General features: G+C 34.8%; 2 protein-coding genes across 2 annotated transcripts; one reads left to right on the forward strand and one right to left on the reverse strand.

Moving 5' to 3' along the window:
• Positions 1–623: 623 nt before the first annotated feature.
• LOC137388520 (acetylcholine receptor subunit alpha-like 1) lies at positions 624–11,170 on the reverse strand. Its single transcript, XM_068075006.1, has 8 exons — positions 11,146–11,170; positions 8,253–8,428; positions 6,517–6,561; positions 5,331–5,440; positions 4,487–4,667; positions 2,743–3,356; positions 2,323–2,494; positions 624–913 (listed from the first exon to the last, which is right to left on the reverse strand). The coding sequence occupies exons 1-8, from the start codon at positions 11,168–11,170 to the stop codon at positions 764–766; spliced, it is 1,473 nt and encodes a 490-aa protein (XP_067931107.1). The 3' UTR covers positions 624–763.
• Positions 11,171–17,197: 6,027 nt separating this feature from the next.
• Positions 17,198–24,645, forward strand: LOC137388943 (acetylcholine receptor subunit beta-like 2). Its single transcript, XM_068075447.1, has 7 exons — positions 17,198–17,329; positions 18,046–18,090; positions 18,480–18,589; positions 21,135–21,315; positions 22,040–22,674; positions 23,665–23,869; positions 24,156–24,645. Exons 2-7 carry the CDS (start codon positions 18,064–18,066, stop codon positions 24,306–24,308), a joined length of 1,311 nt encoding a protein of 436 aa, XP_067931548.1. The 5' UTR covers positions 17,198–17,329; positions 18,046–18,063; the 3' UTR covers positions 24,309–24,645.
• Positions 24,646–25,475: the final 830 nt, after the last annotated feature.

A 25,475-nucleotide genomic window follows, 5' to 3' on the forward strand; every position in this document is an offset into this window, starting at 1 on the left:
TTAAGAACATTTACCAAGCTAATATAAATTATCTCATGTGCTAATTGCCAAAGATATATTATGCTAATAATAAGTTTTGATATAAACCAGCGATGGGAGATATTAGATAACTAGAAAACATTCAGAGGAAAGCAAAAAATAAATTACATTTGGTTAGATTCAGCATGACTCTAGCCATTTTAACAAAACAAACAATGGTGTTAATTAATATATTATGGTTTGTCAAAATCCATTCTTTTAAGTGTTAACTCCTTTCCAAGTGTTTTATAAGCATTAACTACAACAATTGTTAAATTTACACGCATAATAGTCGATATAGTTTTTTCAGACAAATATATTAGACTATTGAATGAGGTCTAGTACAGATTATATTTATGGAGTTAATGTCATGTTGAACTGTGAGGCTTTAGCAGATCATGAGCTATTCAAAGAGTAACAAGTAGTAACAGGTGCTACAGATGTTCACCTAGTGTTCGCCAGTCATATGGTTGTCTATCTGCCAGAAAATTATGGAAAATAGCTAAGCATAAAAAGTAACTATGCTTATGCATGTTTTCGCAAACAATAAAAATTTCAGTGTCTGCTTTCGTTTTTCCCAACCATAAGGTAATATTGGCTCAATGCGGTGGTTTGTAGCTCTGGGTAGCCAGCAAACAATACTGCAGTATAAGCACTTGGGCTAAGGTGTTTATACATCACAAATAGTCTGGTTTCTGCATATTTTACCGAGTTTAAGATAATTTGCTTGTATACTGCACTTCGTTCATATTCCCACATCCATTGGCTTGCTTGTGGCGTACAGTGAAGGTGCTTGCAAGATGATACCAAAGGTTCCTACGACGCAGGCTGAGGTGAACAACCACAAGAAAAACCTGTCAATGACTAAAGCAATGAACTTCCAGTTCTCCTGAACCTGCAAACATAAAGTTTTTACAGAGTGAGCTGAGGATTGGTGTATTTTGTAGTGAAGACAATGATGCAATGAAAACTACAATGAGTAACTCTGTGTGTAACATAAAGTGAACTACCAAATCAGGCTAATTCTCAATAAAAAAGTTAAAACGTGTAAAAAACGTTGAATTACATAGATATACAGATGGATGTATGTGGCTCAATATCGGTATGGGTAGTTCTATGAGGTGTTTATTTTAGGTCTCCTCAGAAGATCTTGCCAAATACATATTAAATCATTTTAATGATGAGGTTACAGGCGTCAATCATCAGAAATAACCAATGTTTTCTAAGTGCCAGGGTATGTTTCAATAATCAAATTTATCTTGTTTGCCTTAATATGAATCTGTAGCATGAGAAAGGTTATAAAAACTCTAATTGGTTTAATCGAAATATCATGGTATGTTCTATAGTAATGTAGCTTTTATCAGATTCATTTCAATACATCATGTATTGCATATCATGAGTATCATGTATACGGATGCCTGTACAGATCATACCAGATACGTATGAGCTGCGCAAGCTCTCATTGAAAGATGTCCTTCAATATAAATAAATCGCCAGGAGATTATTATTGCATTTACGTTTTTCATGCAAATAACTTGCTAACAAAAGTATGTTCTGAACACCGGTCCTGTGAACAAGCTCTTAGTGCTTTTGGTTGAAAGCTTCATGAAAATATATCTAAATGAAACAATTTGCAATAGGGACTGATGATAAGAAAGTCTCAAAGACATTTTACTGGTGTTTGTACTTTTATACCAACTAGTAGCCTGGCATGCTGGTGCGCTGCGAGAGAGCATCAGGTGTAGTAAGTAACTGCACAATTATTCCTGAATGGGGCAAAACTGTAGATTGGCACAGGTGGTCGAGTGTCGGTGTACAAAGCGTAAAGTTCCGAGAAAACATTTTTTCTAATTTCTATGCTTATCTTCGGACAGATTGAAAAACGTAAATTTTATTATAGAAAAAACTAGTATTTCGCTGTCCGGTGAGATATCATCAGGTGTGCTAATAAAATGCAATGAATAGGTATGTTTGTAATAGATCTAACACATGAAAGGGAATGATTGACGCATGTGGTAGAGAGAACCCCAAAGTTGCGGGCTCAAATCCCATATGGTACAAATCTTTTTCCTAACTTCCAACAGGGCTTCGAATAGATGAGCAGAAAGACATGGCTTCTACTACAGTAAAGGGGACAGTAAATATTGTGCGTCAACGCTCAATGGACACAGTTTAGAGAAGTCAGTAAATTTATATACCGAGGAGTGATATCTCTCAAGACTAGATGTACCATCAGACGTTAGTGTCTATAAACCTCTTAAAATACACTTTTTCAGAAACCAACATTTTGAACCAACATTTTACCTGCTCTTCCTCATCCTCCTCCCTAAGCTGATCAGCAATAAAATTAATATCCTCTAAAGCTCTCTCTATCTCTGGAGGATACCGGAGCTTTCTAGGCTTCTTCGTGCTAGCAGCAGGTTCACCACTTGCTTGTTGTCGGCCGTTCGGAGAGTTTGGATGCGTTCCATTCGACCTTTTAATAGAGATTATAACCATTACCTGATTGGACAGCTGCCGTCGGTACTTTTCGCATTTATTCAATGACTCTAACAAGAACAAACTCATATAAACTATTTGAAGGTAAGGTGAAGAGCTTTTTTACAAGTTGATGTTGACAGTATCCTTAAGAGTAGAGAAACAACAATCAACCAGCTTCCAGGTGCTAGCAGGTGATTTTTAATATTTTGTTACTAACAGGTAAAAGTGCATTAGAAGAATTACCTCTGCATGGCAAGCTTGACCTCTTTAGCTATTTTATCTTTGACACCCATCGCCAGAGGTTTCGGCCGCTCCATGAATAGCAGTTTTGGAAGAATATGGAGACCTAGGTTTTTTAGCCACGGAGGCATAGAGTGAGTGGCTTTTGTTCTGCCGTCGATATTCAAAACAACTACAGTGATCACCACAGAAAGGGTGACTAATATCATGGTAAACAAGAGGTACTTTCCAATGAGAGGCACCACAAGGGAAGTGGGCGGAATTAGATCAGCTAACAGTAGAAAGAAAACAGTCAACGAAAGAAGGATTGATATGCAGAGAGTTATCTTCTCGCCGGAGTCCGATGGTAAGTAGAACACAAATACTGTAAGGAAGGAGATAGCCACTGAAGGAATTATCAAATTAACTGTGTAGAAAAGGGTCTTTCTTCGAATTGTTAGTTGAAATGTGACGTCAAAATATGGATGAGGACAGCAATCGAGATAAACTTTGTGTCTTGTTGCAGGCACGGATAGCACGTCCCATATGAATGACTGGTAGTAGCCTGATAGATCCATGGCCATTGAAATGTTGTATTCACCAGTCATGTTGGGATTATCTTTGTGCTGGAGGTCCACCTAGCAATATTATCAGATATCAATACTGGTAGTTTTAAACGGTATATTATAATACAATATAACACCACAATGGTTTTGTTTTGAGCTAAATTTGTCAAACCTTATGATCACAGGCTAGCACTTCTTATTTTGTGTCTGAGGTAATACTAACAATGATATTCTTTGTCATCTTCTTGCAAGTGCTCAATTATAGCCTGCAGCTTCTATGCACTATGTATAGAATCACATGTGAACATCTCTGCTAGGGAAGTAGTACTGCTTCCGCGATGATTTGGTAAAGAAATTTGTACCACTCAGCACACCGATTGGGCAATTTTAAAGTACAATCATCTAGAAAACTGTTGATGAACTTACTCATAAAAACCAGCGAATCTTCAATCTATTAGAGAGAAACGCAAAATAAGTATAGCTGAGACTCTCTGAAAACTGGTGATAAAAATCACAGTTAATAATAAGAATAAGTAGCCCCAATGTTTATATATGAAATTAGGTTTTATGATGTCACTGCGTCCTGTTTTTTAGCTCCAAGTCTCTTCCCAAGATGTTCTGCATTTGCATATTAAAAGCATCTCATTTAGTTTGTGGATAGCTGAATAAAAACTTTACTAACCACGAGTAGACGCCATTGGATTAATAAAAATACAACAGTCCACATATTAGCCAATGAGAATTGAGACAAATAATCTGCATTCATTTCAAAATTTGAGACTTGTGTGAAAATAAGTTAGAGAGAGCTTTTTATCACCAAAACTGCAAGACCATCCATTTTCAAAATTTTAAGGAGTGTTTAGTTATTTATGAAAGTTGTGTGTGATGAGATCGGATGTACGTTAATAAATCCATTTTTGTCATTGCATACCTCTCTTATTTCTCTGTTAGTTTGCATAAACATTATGTGTTGTGACATGTTTTGTCCCATTTTGTCTCAAGTTTATACACATTTGTTTGGTGCTTTCCGGCAAGCTACCAAAAATCGTTGGTTTTCACACTGCATCTGGTTCCTGACAACCAACCTATTAAATACTTGCAATCAGGCTGTCTGATTAACTATAAAACAAATCTCGAACATTGCCAGGCTCACTTCTAGCCTAACATAAACACGACTCAAATGAATATAAAGCCAGTCTCACCTGTTTGCCATCATAAGTCCATGAGCCAAATTTCATATCACACGTCTGCTCATCAAATGGAAAGAACTCTACATCAATAGTACAGGTGCTCTTATATATAACGGGTGGCTCCCAAACTACCCTTCCCGTATGATATACTGTAGCCTTTGTGACCAAAGTTGCCTCATAGTTTCCATCAGCGCTAAAAATACAGGTTATTCATTATATCAGTAATACTATAATAGGTGGTCGCTATATGGGACAATATAGTTTTAGTTGTATATCTCTTGACCATCATTAGGAGCGTGTGTCCTCCCCTCCCCTTCTCCCCATGAGATTTATTCACTTATAGGTGTTAGCTCGTAATGAGTAACAGTTTGTTAAGAAATTACTACTCATTCAAGATTATGGAAGTTTTTTAGAAAACCAACAACTTGTTGCTGTCTCAGCTACGCTTGTCTAAACTTAAGAAAAGGTTCATGTTGACTTCTTCGAGCATTGCAATGACTCAATGTACTGCGTAACATTACATAGTATGCTATAGTGTTGGAGTAGACTATTTGAGACAGCAATATGGTGATAAAAATTGTATTTTTGTCTTTAAACTATTGTGTCTAGCAATTAAAAACATCAGAACCATTAAAAAAACAAATAAATATTCATAAATGTTCTTTTACTAAAATTCTTAGCGCCTGCTATTAAAATATTCTTGCCAGAACCAAGTCCTAGCGTTTTTTGAAAGGAGTTTTCCTACTACACTAAACACATATTTGACAGCCGGCTAACATTCAAAGATAACTGCTTAGTGTAAAAGCGGGTCAAATGTTTCTGTAAAAACCAGCAAGCTATAAGGTAGTAATCTTACTTGTTGAACAGAACAATTCCAGGTTTCCATAGATGCTCTGCTGGAACATATAAATGATCTATTTCTCCATATTTATTTGGATCCCAGGCTAAATTAAAATCATCCCATTCCTGCATAAGGAAAGATTCAATGAGCAATAGCATGTGAGCTACACTTACTACATTTGGCATTGTTAGCTCCTGAATTCTGTACAGCAATATTTTCATTCGTAAATCTTATTAATTTTCACAACTGAACTTGAGATATTAAAACGTTTTATACTTCAATCATATGATGATTTGTCACACATTCCTCTGGCATTTCTGGCCCTTGTGGGAAACTCTGGGAATACTTTGTTGCACCTCTCAATGCAACCACTCATGAGCAAATGTATAATAATATGCTTAATTTTTGTTATCTACGGTTAGATGCAGAGCAAATTTGATGATGAGCATGTCCAATATACAATGTACAATATAACTACATGTATAACTGCAACACGTCAACCATTTTTAATCGTTTGTTTAACTTTTGCCAAGAGCTAAGGCTAGGTAATGTTCTTTTTCAGATCGACATGATTTTATTATAAAAAATACTCAAATGCTACTTCTTTGGTAGTTGTTGAAGCTGATTGGCTAAAACAAGATGGCTGCCACTCCTGCTTTCCCTATGCTTTTGTTCTAACAAACTATGTAAAGAAAATACAACATAAATTTTCGCACAAAGGTTTAGCTTCGGTGAAGTTGAAAAATTGATTAATCTGCAGTATTGATCTATGCTCATTTGTGGGAACCGGGTCAGTTGCCACCTCATGATGAGTCAACAAGTCAATGAAACACTATACTCGGTTCAGATCAAGGTCATGCAAAATGCTGTGTCTTTCTATGCAAGCTCATGCAGGTATGCGGTTGAAGTGAACCGCGATAGCTATAAAATCAAAGGGTGACACAACCAAAACCTGCGCACACTCTACAAGAGCATTGTCCTGCCAAGGTGCAGCACTCCGCACGCCATACATACAGCACTGATTTGAAACAGGCATTAGCTGAATCACTCCATGTTCGTACCATGAATAGTTAAGTTTGAGTATATCCAACTAATTATGTACGCTATTATGTTCTGTATGCTAGAGTACCAGAGATAGTTCAATTGGCTCACCAGACATATTGATTCAACATTATCAGCTTGACTAGTTTAGTAAACTTACCTGGTTCAACCAGACATTAGTTGTCATTATTTGATTCTTTTCATCCTAAAAACAATCAAATGTATTTAGTATCATCCAAAGGTAAGAACTACAGACAGATCGACAGATATAATATGACAGTTTTTAATGAAATTCGTATCAAAGCAAGCAGCCTAAAATTATAAAATACTAGTACTCAGGCAGTCCCGTGCGCTGTCAGATATCATAGTGTGTAATACTTATGCGCACATTTAAGGTACTGCCACATGTGCCAATTTTTTCATTTGTTATGACCAAAATCACGAAATGAACAAAAAACATGTCTCTATTCGGCCGAACTCACAAAATTGTCAGAGCTGGGCATTCACACTGAAAACGTTGCCAAAACGCTTTTAATTGGTTGAACAAATTATTAGCGAGCTATTTTAGCAGCTATCAAGATTGGTATAGTCCAATACACGTATTACAACACAATAAAAGTATGAGCGTAATTCAACATAGTACATACGATGCAACTGCCTAGATTGCGCTATTGTTGGTTCTTTATAGTTCGGACACCATGCCTACGAGTCATTTCTTTTTCAATAATAACAATTTCTTTTTTAGCTGCAAAAGTTCTGTTGTAGAAAGAGTGGCCAACTTTAGCGCAATCAAGTCAGTTGCATCGTATTTACTACGATGAATTGCCTTAGTATTTTTCTTGTGTGTCATAATACGTGTCTTGGACTATATAAATTTCTAAAGCTACTAGAACCGTGCGCTAAGAATTTGTTGAACCAATTAAAAGCGTTTCCTCAACGATTTCGATGAGCATGTATGTACAGCTCTGACAATTCTGTAAATTTAGGTCGCAAAATTCTTGTTTTTTGTTCATTTCATGATTTCGGTCGAAACTAATGAAAAATCGGAACATGTGGCCGTACCTTAACTCTTTGATGAGGAATTCCTCATCAAAGAGTTAAGGTACGGCCACACGTGCCGATGGAGTAGTGCAGATGGTACGTGTGGTGATGGCAGTTCAGATGGTAATGCACTTGGCTGGGAATGTGAGTATCAGGGTTGACTACTGTGCGATGCAGTATTTTTTGTAAACCTTTTAGTGCTGCTTTGAACAGATGGATGGACAGACACAACCTTTATTGCAGTACAGATTTAAATATATTGCGGGAAACAATTGTAAAATGAACGCTTGCTGCAATTTGGTAGTCAACCCTTTTTCCTGTGAATGTTGCTACCAATAAAAGTCAGCAGCAAGAGCACCGGCTGCCACAAATCAGTAACATGTAACCTGACTAAGTTATACAATGTGAAAGTTTGTAAGTAGCTGTAATCGTTGAAGGAACAGTGCTGGCAAACCTAATGCAAGAGACGACGTAATTTTCCAACTCAACAGCCAATCAAATAGATGGTCTATAATATGTCTCTAGTTTGGTTATGAAGACCAACAAATTTTTACTATAATTAGAGCTGTGCCTGTCTGACTGAATCCGTGGTGAGAGGTTGGAAAAATATCTACAATATATAGGATTTGAACTCACAATATTTCACTTTGGAGACCAAGACTTTAACACATGCACCAATTGACCACCTTACAGTATTACTGAATAATTGTGCAGTTAGTTAATCTCTGCACTTTAACAGCACACCTGATGATCTCTCACAACACACTAAACAATCAGGATACTGGTACAATATAACAAAGACCTGACTGAATGGATTGTTCGGCAAAACATAGATGTACTGTATGTTTCACTTACTATTCCTATTAGCTGCGTGAGACGGAGGCCTAACTTGACAGTGAGTGTATCAGAGTTGTTGGCGACTGGTCTAATGAGCTTATTGTATCGACTGTTGACCAGCAAATCATTGTACAGTCTTTTGGCATGAGAAGTCGCATCTTCATAGGCTTGCACAGTTACAACGATCCAAAAACCTGTCAATGACCAAATGTGCTTTTGTTGCAATTGGGTTGATTAAAATACAACGTATGCTGGGCCATGAGGGCTGACAACTCTGAATTAAAAAATTTGGGAAAACACTTTTTTCAATTCATTAAAGATGAACTTACACAAAACTTAAATAGATTTTATCAGAAAGTATCGGCATTTGTCTATCATTTGTGATTGTTTTTGATGTTTGAGGTAGTCTGAGTGTCAGAATATTTCAAGATTAAAATCGATAAAACAATTGCGGTTAAAAAGTTCAGATCAAGCAAGTGAAAGTCCAACTTGGACATCTATAGCTGCAGAGAAACCACAAGATTAGAGCGCGTAATGCTGCAAATTGATTGCAATAGCTGATATCAACTGTCACAGCGATAACAACTAGTGATCTCATTTTGCCCATATTTTTTCTGTAAGTATTTCAATCGCAATGAAATCTTGTTGATTCTTAACATCTTGACAGTCAGATCACCTCAAACATCAAAAACAATTCTAAATGATAAAAAAACGCTAAAAGTTTTTGATAAATTTACTAAAATGTTGTATATGTTCATCTTTTAGTCAGTATCGATCAAAATTCGCAGCATAAGTGCATTATACTTCACACTTACCATCATTTTTATCTAAGAAATTCCTGTTTTTAGTGATTAGTGTAGAATTACTAGGTGGAAAGATGAATGAATCAAGCTGAAAGCAAAACAGCAATGAGTAGAGTGATTGGAAATCAATTTTTAATATCCTACTTTATTGTCAATAACTTCATTTAAGTAGAAATGTTTTCCAAATTATGCCATGCAGCCATAATAAAACAATGAAAAAGAAAAAAGAGTAACGGTTAGGCAATAAAATCAAATAAATTATTTTACACATAGCGTTTAAAACACTTTTTTCTGCTAAGAGAATGGATATTAGATGAAAGATTGTCAAAGTAGCAGCGATGACATTTTCAAAATAATTTTTAGATGCTTCGGGCAATTAATTCATATCACGTAAGTTGAAATGCGTTGAAAACCTGTAACAGTTCTGTGAAATGCGAGAACAAAAACCATGAAAGATCTTGAAACCTTTAATAAAATAAACTAGTGGTCTATGAATAACATCGCGGACCTGAGTTGTTTAGCCATTATTCTACTCTAACCAAACACAAGCGGTGTGACTTTCTAAAATTATCGCACAAGGTGGTACAATTCCTCCTCTTTTACATAAACACAAGCCACACCTCTGAGTGACTCACTTGCCAAGCATTTTGGTCACATATCTTTCATTCTCAAACAAATGTCACCAGCCTTTATTATCACTTGCGTGGTTTGTGTATAACAAGTGAGGCCACATGTCGAAGGCTTTTTCTACAGCCGTTCTCCATTTTTATTGTATTTTCAAGTAAACTCATTTAAAAAATGCGTGTCACTGACAGCGCTAGTCAGTCAGACACATATTATGCATGCCACTAACAGGACTAACCAATGAGGTTTCACTATTATGCACGTAGCTAACAGTGTTAGCCAACCAGGTTTCAGTAGCACGCGTGCTGCTACTGAGACAAGAAAATGAATGCATGCATTATACATGCTGCTATTAGCGCTAGACAATGAGACACATGTATTATGCATGTCAACATTAGCGCTAGCAAAGAAAATAAAAGCAATACAATCACTCTCTCATTCATCATCAACTTTTGCGCTTCGAACAGCCACTACTTAGCGCTGAAAGTTGGCAGCGCTGCCTTCATTAGCAGCACCTCCTGGGCTGTTTAGCCAAATCTGGAGAATCGTGCTATGAAATTGTTTTATGGCTTTGGAAATTAGAAGCTAAACATGTAAGAATTGCCTCGCACCACTATTTCTCAAAAGTGTAAAGAAACTTTTCCAAACGTAAACTAAACAACACATATGTTATGTTTCAGCCCCAGAAGATTGGTCAATTGACGGTTGGCCTAATTCTGATTGGTCAATTGATGGTTGGCCTAATTCTGATTGGTCCAAAGATAGTTTGTCGATCAACTAGTTTAATGGTCTGACAGGTTGAAATACATGATTTATCTGAACCCCAACTTGTCCATATGATTGATCTAATTATTGTTAGGAATAGTTTGTGTCATAATGGAGTCTTCTGTATGTACAAATATGGTATCCAAATATAAAAAGGAAGCCTACTACAGATTTGTGTACAAAAAGGTTTCAAAAGAAAAGTTCGAAGAAAACTTTTTTGGAGATGCAAAAAAATGAATATGTAGGGGTCTGCCATAACTCACTCAATGTTTCTGTGAAGGTATTCATTAGTGTTAATGTGCTAATACTGCATGATCACAATAATGCTAGCGGACTTGAAATCAATCAAAGAATGAAAGCTGCCTAGTAGCGCTTGTGACTCTTTGACTTCGATGTTTAGTTCTCTGTAATGAACAGTGTATGCTGCCCATAATTGATACTTTCTTGATGCCAGACTCAAAAGCCTAGCGAAAAAGTTATTCTCTTACAATATACATGTAAGTAGTAAAAATTCTAGTTCACCGTCAAAGGTTCGAGTGTCTCCCCTTATGCACTATTCACTAAGGCTTTTACACAAATGTAATTAATGCAGCATAAAAGCTGTTTTGTAACAAATACTGAGCTAATGGTCGCAGTTACCTCTACCGCTGTTCTTGCGGCTGATTGCTAAAGGATAGAGTTTTGTGTATTTAAAGACCTCTTAAGCTAATTTCACTCACCTTGTATCAGCAGGAATGCATGCATTGCTGTCCAATTCAATAGTCTATTAGTCATCATGTGCGCCTTGAATACATTTTCTCATTTGCCCTGGTAAATATCCAATATGTACATATAATCAATAAAACAGGGCAAGCTACAAACTTAATTGTACGAATTACTGCAATACGTAGCCCAGTTAGTTCATAGCTGATCTAGCAATGTAACATTAAATTTCAAATTTGAAAAAAGTTGACAAACTTATAATGTCATTTAAAAGTTTAATGCAGCAATGCAGAACAAACATGCAATCGCTCTTAGAAAGCAAAATCTATACATGCATCTATATGAGCCCTTATGTGACCTTTTCTTATTCTTCATTTGTTCCTGATTCCTTAAACAACTCAACTAAGAATTCAGTGTTACATAATTTTCGAATTCAACTGTAGCAAAAATCACCTTTACAACTATTATACATTGTTGGCCCAAAATCTTCATTGCTGGGATAGACGTTACCTCTTCAACTGTTTCGATTCAGCTGCATTGAAAGTATGTAGTAATTATTGTCAAAGTTTAAGACAATTAAAAGAACATCAACTATTATTTAGTTATTCTGTAAGTTATTATTCCTCCAGGCAGCATGGCCAAATAATCACAAAGTTTTTTCTGCATTTCATCAAAAAACTAATTTGTGTTAGGTTTTCTGGTTGTTGGGTCATCAAGAAAAATGGAGCATAGTTGACATTTGCCACAGTTAAATACTATTAATAAATAACAAAGCTTCACAAATCACTTGCACCACTTTCTCCCCTCCCCTACAAAAAAGGTCATATCTGTAGTACAACTAAGAATGCGGACAGCTATCACCTTATTTTCACAGAGAAAGTGCTCGTGAAAATACACTAATTTAACAATGCACGCAGAGTCAATAGTGGATTGCACAAAACCTATTGATAGAGAGGATTAACAGACCATGAAGCAATAAAAGTTAGCAATACCAGAATAACTTGAGAATGTAGCATACATTTAGTCAATTGGCAAAGTTTAATAAATTAATTTGTCAATTCTAGTTTTTATGGTATTCCTTTTTAGCTACCAAATTTACTCAGAGTAAAAAACTAAAAAGCAGCAAAAAGCGCTTTCTCAAAAACCGAAGTCTCATAACTGAGTGTTTTGACAAGACCTCAAAAAATGAGTACGATATCTGGTTTGCTAGCTGCAAACAGAAGCTGTGCATGTTTTTAAAAACACTGCTGCACAAAAATCAACTCTGTGATTTTAGCTGGACTTGAAAAGTTTGAACCCAGTGGCAAGGTAACCTCAAATACCAAATACATACCCAGTTGTGGAGAGCATATTAAGGCTAGCAGCCCTTTTCATGACTAGCAGCTATTTGAAAGAATTGAAACCTTACCTGTGGTTCACCAAACTATGACTCCAATTCTAGAATGACAATTCTCTAATGGCGCAAAGAGTTAACAGGATTACTCACTGTAGATAACTAACTACTAATCTTTGACTGTCAAACGGTAATCACAAGCATCTAACCGCTAACCACTAACCATTAATCACCAACTGCTGCCAACTTATGATCGACCCTCAGCCACTAAGCATAATAAATCCTAATTACTGACCACTAACCTTTGTCAATCAACCATAAACCACTAACCCCTATCAGCCATAAACCACTAACCTTTGTCTATCAACCATAAACCACTAACCTCTGTCTAACAGCCATCAACCACTAACCTCTGTCTATCAACCATAAACCACTAACCACTATCAGCCATAAACCACTAACTCCTGTCTATCAGCCATAAACCACTAACCTCTGTCTAACAGCCATCAACCACTAACCTCTGTCTATCAACCATAAACCACTAACCACTATCAGCCATAAACCACTAACTCCTGTCTATCAGCCATAAACCACTAACCTCTGTCTAACAGCCATCAACCACTAACCTCTGTCTATCAACCATAAACCACTAACCACTATCAGCCATAAACCACTAACTCCTGTCTATCAGCCATAAACTACTAACCACTAACTATTGAGCACCCAAACATTCTCAGTGACTGTGAATATGAGACCTCCAAACAAGTAAAACTTATAAGCAATAAATTTATAACGCATTGATAACTAAAAACTGCTAACAAAGTCATTTATTTTTTAAGTAGCATTCTGCACTAACCTGCCATGCATCTATAATAACTCTCTATCTATCCTGAAGAGTACAGCAAACTGAATAAGTGCTCAGAGCTAGCAAACGTGTTTCTTACGGAGATGAAAAGTGTTTACCCGGAGAGAAGCGTGTGGAAGTTGAGCTTATTCTGTTACCTCTTAAAACTTAGCTAATATTTAATCAGCCTTTCAAGACGTTTGTGAGCAAATACAATAGAAGGTGGCACACACTAGGATATAAGGCTAACTGAGAAGTATGAAAAGAAATTTCATGACGAGATCAATGAAGCAGCGTTAAAGATTAGAGTCTGAATACTGCTTCTAGAAGTCATCATGCTTCTGCGAAGGTAAGCTCTGCTGTATGTTATTTGAGATTATTCAGAAAAATGTATTGTTACCATTTGGAATAATTGTGATTTATTTTCATATAAGTTGCCGATCTAGAACATTTTAGAGAAAGTTAGGTAAATGTTTTCCTTACAAAGTATTCAAGTAGTAAAATAGATATACGTGTACTCATTTTGGTGGAATAAATCATACAGAAGGTGCCAATTCGAGAGTAAATCTGTACAAGGAAACTTGACTCTGTTTTTATACAAAGTAATATATAGATGTAAGTGCTGAATGAAAAGCATCAGAGCAAGTATTAGTCATAAAAGATAAGTAAAAATATATTATAATAGAATGTAATATGTATAACATTTGCTTATGTACGTTATTAAAAAAGCTTCATATTGTCATCTAAAAAGAAACATTTAATCCATCGTTCTAAAACTGACTTCTGTCATTGATTTTTGCAACTCAAAGTGAACCAAAATGATATTTATAAATGGAATGACTAGTCTGGAAGTAAAAAGCCATGGAGTTATGATGCAAATAAATTAATGATATATCTTGCCTATAGGCAACTCTGACATAAAATAAAAGCATAGATTTGCAAACTGTTTTAGCTGACGACTGACCAAAATGTCAGGAGGCTCTGCTTATCCAAAATTTAGTGTTATATATGTTATCATCACACTACTAGTAACAGTAGTATAACTGCTATATATGTTGTTTTTATTTTAAGCAGTTTAAAGCATTATTAATTATTTCATCTCTGATGAGCGTCGAAAAGTTCAGTGATAAGCAAAATTCACAGATTAAGCTGTAAACTAGACGGTTTGATTTGCCCTAAAAACTAGCCCTATAAAGAATTTGGCCTCTAATTCAAGTCACATACATGTACAGGCTAATTTGATCTTTGGCCTTTACTGTGATACCAGATGCAGAGGACTGTATATCTAAATTTTATTTAGTTTTAGCAGTGTTTGAAATTAAATTTTTTTTGTCAAGTATTAAGTACATATAACTGCATCCTTCTTATGTCTATACATATTTCAATGATTTTCCTTTCTTCAAGTTCAGATGAAGTTTGCTTATCTTAGGTATACCACAGTATAAATACATATATACATTTGTAAAGATACTACATGGTCAATATAATACACAATATATGCTAACTATATTTACAGATAAAATGTAATAGGTAGATAATTATAGTGAAATAGTGGAGCCTATAGCGTGAGAATGCATATACTTGCTACCCTCTCATTATTTTCTGAATAATAACTATGACTAGAATGCCCTTTTTCATTATCGAGTGTGTTACTAGCCAATGTTAAAAAAATATCTCAGTAAGAAAAGTTTGCCTCATGGCAAATGAATCTCTTTTTCAAATTCTGGCAGCAGCCAAGGATCTAGTTGAGAAGGTTCTACGAGCTACAATACTTGTTATACATGCAAATTGGGCAGAGGGGTTAGCATATATGCTAACCACCAACTTAAGATCACATAGTTAAAATCTGTTATTATATGGTAACGCTGCGGGTGACACACATTCATTGTCGTCTGCTGTTGTTCTTAGCCATGTTTACATATAATATGGATTCCTGAGCACTCAGCTCCTGTTCAACGACTTCTTAGACATACAAATAACTTTCTAATGACTACTCAAAGACAAACAGAGGCTCAGCTAATGACACTATTATGCCAAGCAATTCTATTATTGTATATTGAAGATCAGGTTGGAATGAGCAAAAGGATATTATGGATAATCAAACAGGAGTGAATGTATAGAGAAGCTGATAAGAATGAAGTTTGATCCAAAGCTCAGTGAGTGCATTAGAAATCAATAATGACAGCTTTTGACAGCTTGCGCTGGTATTTGGTTCACCTCTTGGTTTAACTCTAAGTAGATATGCAGTCTGTAGTAAATTTAAGTTCTTTGAAGCCTGACCATGTATATTCAAGCATGTCCTCTAATCCCAGACTGTATTAACAACTTCCAATCGACTGTAAAAGTACTTAAGATAGCACAACTCCTTGTCAACTAATTACCATATTGAAGGTCAAAACATGTAGAATTCAATAAAAAACAAAAATCAAATATTACTAATAGTCTTTTTACACTCAAAGATGTGCTATTTTAAAGGTAACTGAAAGAACGTAACGGTTGCTGTACACTGAACCTGATGGAGTGTGTATATTTTTATGAGTAGAATAACATTTAGTTTTAATGAGAACCTTTAACTTTTTTCTGAAGAGAAGCTTTTTTAGTTTTATTTAGTTGTCAAGTTTATTACTAAGAATTTCAACAATTTCAAAAACTTATGTACTGACGGCAGCCATTTATCATTTCTTGATCGGATAGAAATGCCTTTCATATTTTGGTAATATCTCCAGAACTAATATTCTAATCAACTGGAAACTTTTCAATTATGCTGAAAACATTTAGCTTACAAAGCAATCCAAATTTAGTAAACTTGTGTAAACAAAAGGGACAAAAAGAACTTATGTTCTGTCGGCAGCTATTTTATATTTCTACGCTCAGCTAGAAATGCCTTTCGTATTTCGGAAATACATTAAAAAGTAATAATCCAAACAATTTAAAACTTTGAAGTTATGGCGTAGGACTAAGTAGAAAAACATATTTTTAAGTTATCTCAGGCTTAGGCTTCAGAATGTTAAAAGTTTAATAGTTATCTCATCTGCAGAGGTCAGAAATAGAGATTAACTTTTTCTTTGAAGAGATTTCAACAGTTCAATTTGCAAAACTCTGTTTATTCATCTAATTATGATTAGTATTGCTTTGTTTTACAAAATTACATGATTATAATTAACACAGAAAAAAACTTAACAAAATATAGTTTTGCATTTTAAAATTTGTATGTTTATATAAGTGACTAAAGATAAAATATAAAGAAGGTTTTATAGTATGCCAACAGCGTATGCTGTTTTGGTAAACAGAAAGGGAGTGTGGGAAATAAAGGGGGATGTGAAGGGGCGATGTAAGGGGGGGGGATGTAAAGGGGAAATAAACTAACTTTTCATGGTGGACATGTAATGAAAAATGTTTTTATCAAGCATTACTGAGTACTCTAGTAAGTTTGACTGTGATATAAAAAAGAAAATGTTTGTTTACTGATGTCTGGTTTTGATTCTAAACAGTTTTTTTGGTAGTTTTGGTACAATTTTGCAGCTGTGTATTTATTGGCAGTATAGCAAAACAACTGATGCAAATATTTTTTAACTTGTATGAGACTAAATCTCTATAAAAAATAAAAACCAGTTTTTAGCGGCCAGTCCCAAACTCTACTTTAATCTAAAATAGCCAGTTTGATGCCTCAGCTTCAGAAAGCCTTAGCACTATCTCTCTTTTACTACCAAACCAGCCAAACTCTCTGTAACACTAACAAAGTTGTTGAAGTTGTACACATTTTACACTTGAAAATTTATTTTTCACATCTATCATGAACTTATCATAAACAGTAAAATGCAACTTAGAATTGATTTTATTTGAAGGCCTTGTGTTGCTGTTTCTTCTACTACTGCTGAAGGTCAAGGCCAATCCACATGCCAAAAGACTCTATGAAGATCTGCTAGTCAACAGTTCTTACAGTAAACTTATCAGACCCGTGGCTAACAATAATGACACCCTCACCGTCAAGTTGGGCCTAAGGCTTTCTCAGCTCATTGGAATCGTAAGTGAACTGATCATTTTACAGCAGACTGCAAAATAAAAGAGTTTTCCTAACAGGGTATACAGTTCATCTAAAAATTAAGCAAATGTTCTATTTGAGCTCTCATCCATATCAACTTTACACAAAAAACTATAAAAGCAAAAATTGTGATGATGCTATCACATCTTATTGGCAAAATTTGTCATTTTCTGGTTTAATTTTGTGGAACTTGTTTTGAGAGTTCTATAGCATAGCCTAAATAGTTGTCATTCCTAATATCACCTTATTAGAATCTTGTTGGCTCTTAATTTGAGCACTATTTTGTCCAGTTTAGTTGCTTTAACACTGTCAATAATATTGTATCAATTCTAAAAGGTAGTCACCAAGGTTAATGCAAGGTCAGCTACGTATAAATTAGTGACTACCCAGCTTCATTTATCTCAATTAAATTAAATAATTGCATAAAAGTATATCATTTAATAAGGGGACAACTTCAAAGTGAACAGTCATTTTCATTTAATGATTTTGTATCTTTTCAAAAACTCGTAAAATCATAGAATTAACAATAAGATAATGTGTGCTGTTGAATTTTTACAAATAACGAAGCAGAGTAAAAAGCCTAGCAGAACTACAAATAGCCTATTGCCAACCTATCTAGTCTCTGTGATAGCAACATAAGCAGAGATAACTGTCATACAGTTTCAACACTGCCAACGCTGAACATAAATATATTTTAGGATGAGAAGAACCAGATCATGACAACTAATGTCTGGTTGAGTCAGGTAAGATTCCACAGTGTGTTTTTTCTAATACTTAAGAGTGTAGTTTAACCTTGAGACCCAGTAAGTAGGTTAGGAGCCTTAAATGAATTACCACAAATTTTATGGATATTTTACCCTTTTCGGTAAGAATCAATAAAAGACAGACAAAGCCATTGTATAGATTAGCCTTCAGCAACCATGTGCGATGCTTAATTAGAGTATCCAAATTTGACGCTTGTACAAAGTTTCTTTGCGTGTTTAGGTGTGAGTTATAAATAAAGTGGATAAAGCTAAAATAAACTATTTCTGTAGTATAATTTTTGCTGTAAATCTTTTGTTGTTTAAAATAAATCTCCTCTCTTAGCTGGTAATCAAATCGATTTATTAGAACTGTATTTGAAACCTTGAAGGAGTGGCTTGATCTAGGATTAGCTTGGGATGAGGATAAATATGGAGGGGTGGATGTGCAATACGTCCCCTCAGAAGATATTTGGTTACCAGATATTGTTCTATATAACAAGTGAGTGATGAGCTGGCTTGATTAAGTTGTGGGTGATGCACTTGTACTGCTAGACCACCGGCGTGTATCTGTTCACCTTAGCCATTGTAAGAGAGATGACTCCTGTTGGTTTTTCTTAAACAAGATGGTGCTTGAAAAAAGATAGGTAAAAAATGGCTAAAACCTAATTAGTTTAAAAAATATTTAAACTGTTTATTTAAAAGCACAACAAATATCTATACAGTATTTCTAAAACTATTCTTTTTTTATAAGTTTATTGAACACTTCGAAGCACAACCTTGTATATACAAGGAGGCCCTCGGATACCAGATCGTATCAACAGCTTTCAATAAACCATGAAAGCACTTAAAATAGCACAATTATTTTGAAAAAAACTGCATAAAAAATGAATTTTCCAAGCTTGTAGAACTCAATGCAAAAACAGAAATCATAAAGAGTAAATAGTATTCTACTACACTCTTTCAAAAAATTGATGTTTTAAAGATAACTGGAGAAATATAATGGTTGCCATACTCCGAGACTGATAGAGTGTGCTTATTTGTTATGAATAGAAAACAACTGGTTTTAGTGTAAAGCTTTTTGTTAGATGAAGCTTTCTAGCTTTGTCTATTTTGGTCCTTCATCAACAAAAAGATTGTCATTGACAATTTTTCATGGAGCCACTTTTCATTTCTTGGTTGGTTAGAAGTACATGTATTTCGGTTAGAAATGCCTTGGGTATTCCGGCGATATCTTAAGAATTAATAGGCCAATTAACTTGAAGCTTCAAAATTAGACTGCAAATGTATTACAGAAAAACAGCAAAAACTTTTGTAATTTCACATCCATCAAAAGTTTTAAAAACAACAGAGCGAAGTTACGCAGACGAGGTTACTCGGACACGTGATCAGGTGGGGAGACAACTCCCCAAATTACCTCATGCCCAGCATCCTGAGTGTTCAGGTTATGAACGTGTTAAGATATGTAAGATGCTCAAACACAGCTGTCTTCTGCAATGCTTGATGCTCTAATCACCACCAATACAGCTGCTGAAATGTTTTCACTATGAATATAAGTTAACATGATTTGACTGTTACTATCTATTAGTTGTTGCGTGTAACGCTGTGATTTATGATTTCACACGACAGGTGTGGACTGATTTCACATTGCAATGGAACCCTGAAGAGTACGGAAGTGTTGACCATCTTTATGTGCCAGCTGAGGAGTTGTGGAAACCTGACATAGTTCTTTATAATAAGTATGACCGCAGGCTATCGTTGCCCACTTACAGAATATGTTTACTCTCGCCATATACGAGTATACCATGTAAAAAGCTTTTAATTGTTGAAAAATCTATCATATTCACAGGAAACTATATACAATGCACATCAATAGATGTATAGCACATGCAAGGGTAACCGTAGTTATAACACCGCTTAAAATCAACAAGCAATTTGCTATTAATTTATGGTTTGTTAGGTATTTATTATATGAACTATGGCAATATGTACATTAACAGAAAGGTCAGGATGGTCAACAAGTAAATATTATTTATAAATAATATTTATTTGTGGAACAAATAAATATTATTTATAAATAATATATTTATATATATTTTTTATAAATAATATATATAAATATATTATTTATAAATATATAAAATATATATAAATATATATATTATTTATAAATATATAAAATGTATATAAATATATATTTTATATATATATTATTTATATATATAAAATATATGTAAATAATATATGTATTTTATATAAATATTATTTTTAAATAAGATTAACTAATATTTACCATATTAGCCTGGTTTTGATGTAACATAACAGTATATGCACATACTGATGAAAAATTCAATAAAAATTAAGCTTATATGTATTTGTTGACACAATTGAAAGCATATATGAAAGTGAACTGGTAGCCTTTTGAGTCTTAACAGCGTCTCAATATTTAATTGGTCAGCCCTTATTGTTAATCACTGGGGAGGATAAAATTATTGTCAATTGAAGAGATTATATTTCTTGAAAACACTTTTGGGGGTAGACAGGGTGTCTACAAAATGTCCCTCTCAAATATATACAATATGTACAGTCTGAGATGATAATGAAAGTGGGTTTATGCAATAGACAAAGAACATGAAAAAATTACTAGGTGGTCCCATAATCACGATCACCACTCTAGCTTTAAAACTAGTCTAACAAGTTTGGTTAGTTTATTATAGTAGTTCACAATATTTCATAAAAATTGCCGACTTGCAGAGAGACGGAGCAAACAACGGTAACTTATTCAAAGTTGACCCATTTGGCTATTTTTAAGCAGATTCGATCTAACAAATGCTTTGTTTCTCTAGTATCATTATTTTAGTCTACTAGTTAAGTAAAAAATACCAATTTAAATTTATTTTTAAATTTAAAATAAAAATTAAACAATATAGAAAAAAAATTTTAATAGTTAAACCTTTTATTGAAAATAGTTTGAATTTATTGTTCTATTCAATATTACTAGCCTATGTTCTATAAACGCATCATTAAATGATAATGTACATATTCAGCGCTGATGGAAACTATCAAGTGACTCTCATGACTAAGGCTACAGTCTATTCATCTGGGAAGGTTGTATGGGAACCCCCAGCCATCTATAAAAGCTCATGCAACATAGATGTGGAGTTCTTTCCTTTTGATGAACAGACATGTGAGATGAAGTTCAGTTCCTGGACCTATGATGGGGCTTTGGTAACTGTTTTCGAATGTTTTGTTTTGGCATAGCCTGAATTATCCAAGTAAAAAAGTGCTTTTGTAAGCACATCAATAATTTGGATGTCATGAAAGACAAAGCCGAATGTATGTTGAGATGCAGTGCTAAGCAAGAAAATACATAAAGACACTTTAATGCTTTGCTTCTGCTCTGATATATTTTGAGTTATACATTCATGCATGCGATAATTTTATTTCTTGTATCACATAACTCTTTGCGAGATATATGTATTGTGCATTTTCTTCAAATTTCAGTCCCTCCAATTTAATGATAGTCATAGCAAAGGTACATTTTAGAAACAACTAATGCAATTGCTATTTTCCAATTGCTATTACAGTTGCCTTTAAGAAGGCTATTTGGAAAGTTACAAGATTCTTATTACTGTATTATTGTTATTGCGCTTTTGCAAAAAAAGCATTCAATCTACATGTATTTTATGAGTGTCTTAACATGACAATCGTAACCTTTTTGTTTCAGCTAACCACAGCTGATGTGTATAACTTGCATTGTTATGACAAATGATCAGCTCGTAGTTAGCTTGCTATTTACGTTAATACTGTATTCACCATTTTAGCCAGTATTTCTTGCTAGAAATATTTGAGATAACAGAAAGTGCAAATAACAGCTTAGAAGGCATAAACACCAGGTTAGCTATCCTTGATCCAAGGCTATTCTATTAGACAGATGTTTCCTTATATTCAGGTTGACCTGAAGCATCAGGACCAAGCAGATGTGCAAGGAGAAGTTGATATCGCAATGGCCATAGACCTATCTGGCTATTACCGATCCTTCATATGGGACGTGATGAAAGTTCCTGCTCGTAGAAATGAAGTGTATTACCCTTGCTGCCCAGAGTTTTACCCAGATGTAACCTTTAAAATACAGATAAAACGAAAAACACTGTTCTACACGGTTAATTTAATCATCCCGTGTGTCGCTATCTCCTTTCTTACCGTCATGGTTTTCTACTTACCATCTGATTCGGGAGAGAAGATAACTCTCTGTATATCGATTCTTCTCTCACTGACAGTGTTTTTTCTTCTATTAGCTGACTTGATCCCACCAACATCTCTTGTGGTGCCTCTAATCGGCAAGTACTTGATGTTCACCATGATTCTCGTGACTCTATCAATCATTATTACTGTCGTTGTTCTTAATATCCATAACCGGACACCCGCGACTCATACCATGGCACCTTGGGTCAGGTGGTTGTTTCTCCACATTCTGCCTCGAATGCTCTTTATGAAACGGCCAATGATATCTTCACAAAATGTGCTAAATCGCAAAAAAACCTTAAAAGTGAATCAAAGGCTCAATGGGTTGCGACAAACAATAGGGTGAGTTAAAGGTTATTATGAAAGAGTAATTCACAAAGCGTTTACTTTCAGTAGTTTGTTGGACGCACGCAGTAGGAAAGAGATGACAACTTCATAATACAGGCAACTGGTATTAACTTAAACTGATGCAGCTTGGATGAGGATTTTGGGTTAAAACGACGAAAAAGAAAGACCCAACTAAGCAGCTTCTCTGTATCATATATAACTATCATATTTTTTATTAACACTTTTGAATTTTATTAATTTTGTGTTATTAGTAAGCCTTGGCAATTTTTTTAAAACTCAAAAAACAGACTAGTGTAAAGAGTTCCTGAAAGTGAAGTTTTAAAATGTGCCCGTTATTCACATTTAAAAATTTCCTACAACTGATTGGTATACAATAACCACGAGCTTTATTTCCGTTTTAATTTGCAAGTTATGGCAATAATTGATCTTATTAGATGATGCTACAGTAAATACGTCAATCGAAACAAAAGTTAGTGAGAAATGTTTGTCAATTTTTAGAATGAACACAACAGTGCAACTTGTTTCTCACCTTACTTCCCAGTTAGATTAGAACTGAGAAGTAAGGCTAGAAATACATTCACTGTGTTGTCAATAAATGGCTGGTGATCAAAGATCAATTGTTAGTACATGTAGCTATAGTCAGTTGTTATTATTGTAAAGTAGGTACTGATATGGTTGCGACTTATGAAGCTTTAAACAAAGTAGAAGAAAGTGACAAGATTTATTGGAAACACAGGGCAAGTGGCAAAGGGATGATTTTTATTACAATAGTATACCGAATTGAAAAGTTTTTGTTAGAACTTTACTCTAAATAATCATAAAGCTGTTTTCTTCTTTTCACTAACTTTAAAATAGCATAAATTTAGCAATTGTAACGCCTGTCAATTGGTTGTAGTATCTTTTTTGTTTGTTATCTCCTCATATCAGCAGTAATTTGCCCATGTTACAGCCTTAATCTGACAAAAAGTTCACTTTAACCTTTAGACAACCTAAGGAGGCAGAGGCATTGCTTAAAAGTGCTACATGCAAACAAAATGGTGGCATAAAAACGGATGGAGAGCAGACCACCCAACTTCGTACAATGGAAGCAGAGAGAAGACAATTACCATTTTCTCCAGAGCTCGTTAGAGCCATGGAAGGAGTCAAGTTTATAGCAGAACATCTAAAAGAAGAAGATCAAGATGATCAGGTTAGCGAGAGGCTTTAGTGTCTTAAGGTAGAGAAAGACGGGAGCAGTTGAAATGACTTCTTGGTTTAGAGAACTACTTTAGACATAATGATAAGATCGCTCTGATCAGGAGTTGCACACTCTTAAAACTATTGAACCTTTTTGAGTGCTCACTGCCAGAGCTGGCTGGCGCTTTCATTGCACCTAGTGGAGCTTTTCACAATATTATTTTGAGCCAATAATTTGACTGTCACATAGTGTCACAAAGAACGCTTTCATATTTTCAGCTATTATGTTTTTATTGCAGATTTTAGAGGATTGGAAGTACGTGGCTATGGTGGTGGACAGGCTATTTCTTTGGCTATTCACGACTGCCTGCGTAGTTGGAACTTTTGGTATCATCTTACAGGCTCCTTCCTTGTATGACAAGACAAAACCTATGGATGTTGGCATAGAGTAATTTTTGACAGACCATTTTCAGACAACGGGATGGTTCATTTGTCCGCTTGTCACATCGCTGACAGCATGCAGCCAGTACTATATATGATGGCTACCGTTATGGGAAACATAGGTGCATTCATAGTCTATGTAGTTTTATTCAGTTAACATTTATTCATGTTAACATCTATGCATTAAATTTGAACACAACGTAGATAGTCTTTAAATGTTTTTCACTCGAAACCATTTTTATACTTGAGATAATTTCAATTTGATTGAGAAGTTTTGAGTATTTGAAACAGATTTTAAATACCTTATAGTGGTTATACTTTTGTTTATGTATAATAAACAAAACTTACATGTTATTGTTGTTTTTTTATGATGCATTATAAGGTTATGTTTTTAATTGCAATACAGGAATATGCAGGATTACAAGGCTTAGTCTAAAAATAATATATTATATTACTTGTAAAATTTAAATTAAACTTTGCAATCAGCTGAACCTTGCTAATTAGCAGCAGTAAAAATATTTTGCCGACAAAATTATAAAAAGAGAAGGTTGATACTGAATGAGTCAAGGACACACCGTCTTCAGAGCTCATTTTTCTGCTCACCTTTTTGAGGATGTGACCGAGGGCATTTCCTACTTTTACAGCATAGCCCGATCGACAGGCCATGCTGAGAATCAAGACACCTCCACTCTGCAGCTTTTATCAACAATATTGCAAGCGGTAACCTCAGCATTCCATGCATACCTATAATAAGATGCATTTTCGAGACCATATGATGGTACGGATGATATCCATACTTGAAAAGAGAAACAAGCCATGCCAGGCCACCTACTTTATCAATTAGCCGAAGCTCATGCTCTGAATTTGACCGAGTTTTTAAAAACAAGATATCTTTAAAACTTAAAGATGCAATACTTGCCTGTTGACCATTGTCTCATTTTTTGTGTTAACGAGTTTTCAATATAGTACTCTAGAGGCTGTGCTAACCTTGTGTCCAGTGAGTTAGTTGTTAGTAGCATTTAGTACACGGGACTAACTCCAAGATGAGTTAGTCCCGTGTATTAAAATATTATCAACCAAAATCTTTGATATGCTCTGTAATGGTTACATTTGCACAATCATGTTGATCATTCAGAAGCAACTATTTTGCATCCGCAATATTTTCTTAATACAATCGA

This window comes from Watersipora subatra, chromosome 2 (genome assembly GCF_963576615.1).
Source record: "Watersipora subatra chromosome 2, tzWatSuba1.1, whole genome shotgun sequence".
NCBI classification, from domain to species: Eukaryota; Metazoa; Bryozoa; class Gymnolaemata; order Cheilostomatida; family Watersiporidae; genus Watersipora; species Watersipora subatra.

What these genes read in the sequence shown, in the direction of transcription:
- LOC137388520 (XM_068075006.1), bottom strand. Translation starts at nt 11,170, where the DNA reads ATGCATGCATTCCTGCTGATACAAG. An exon ending in CTAATGTCTGGTTGAACCAG is followed by an intron (nt 5,441 to 6,516) that starts GTAAGTTTACTA and finishes TTCCTTATGCAG; the next exon opens with GAATGGGATGATTTTAATTT. An exon ending in GTCAAGCTTGCCATGCAGAG is followed by an intron (nt 2,495 to 2,742) that starts GTAATTCTTCTA and finishes CTCTATTAAAAG; the next exon opens with GTCGAATGGAACGCATCCAA.
- LOC137388943 (XM_068075447.1), top strand. Translation starts at nt 18,064, where the DNA reads ATGACAACTAATGTCTGGTTGAGTCAG. An exon ending in GATATTGTTCTATATAACAA is followed by an intron (nt 18,590 to 21,134) that starts GTGAGTGATGAG and finishes GTACATATTCAG; the next exon opens with CGCTGATGGAAACTATCAAG. An exon ending in GGGTTGCGACAAACAATAGG is followed by an intron (nt 22,675 to 23,664) that starts GTGAGTTAAAGG and finishes TTTAACCTTTAG; the next exon opens with ACAACCTAAGGAGGCAGAGG.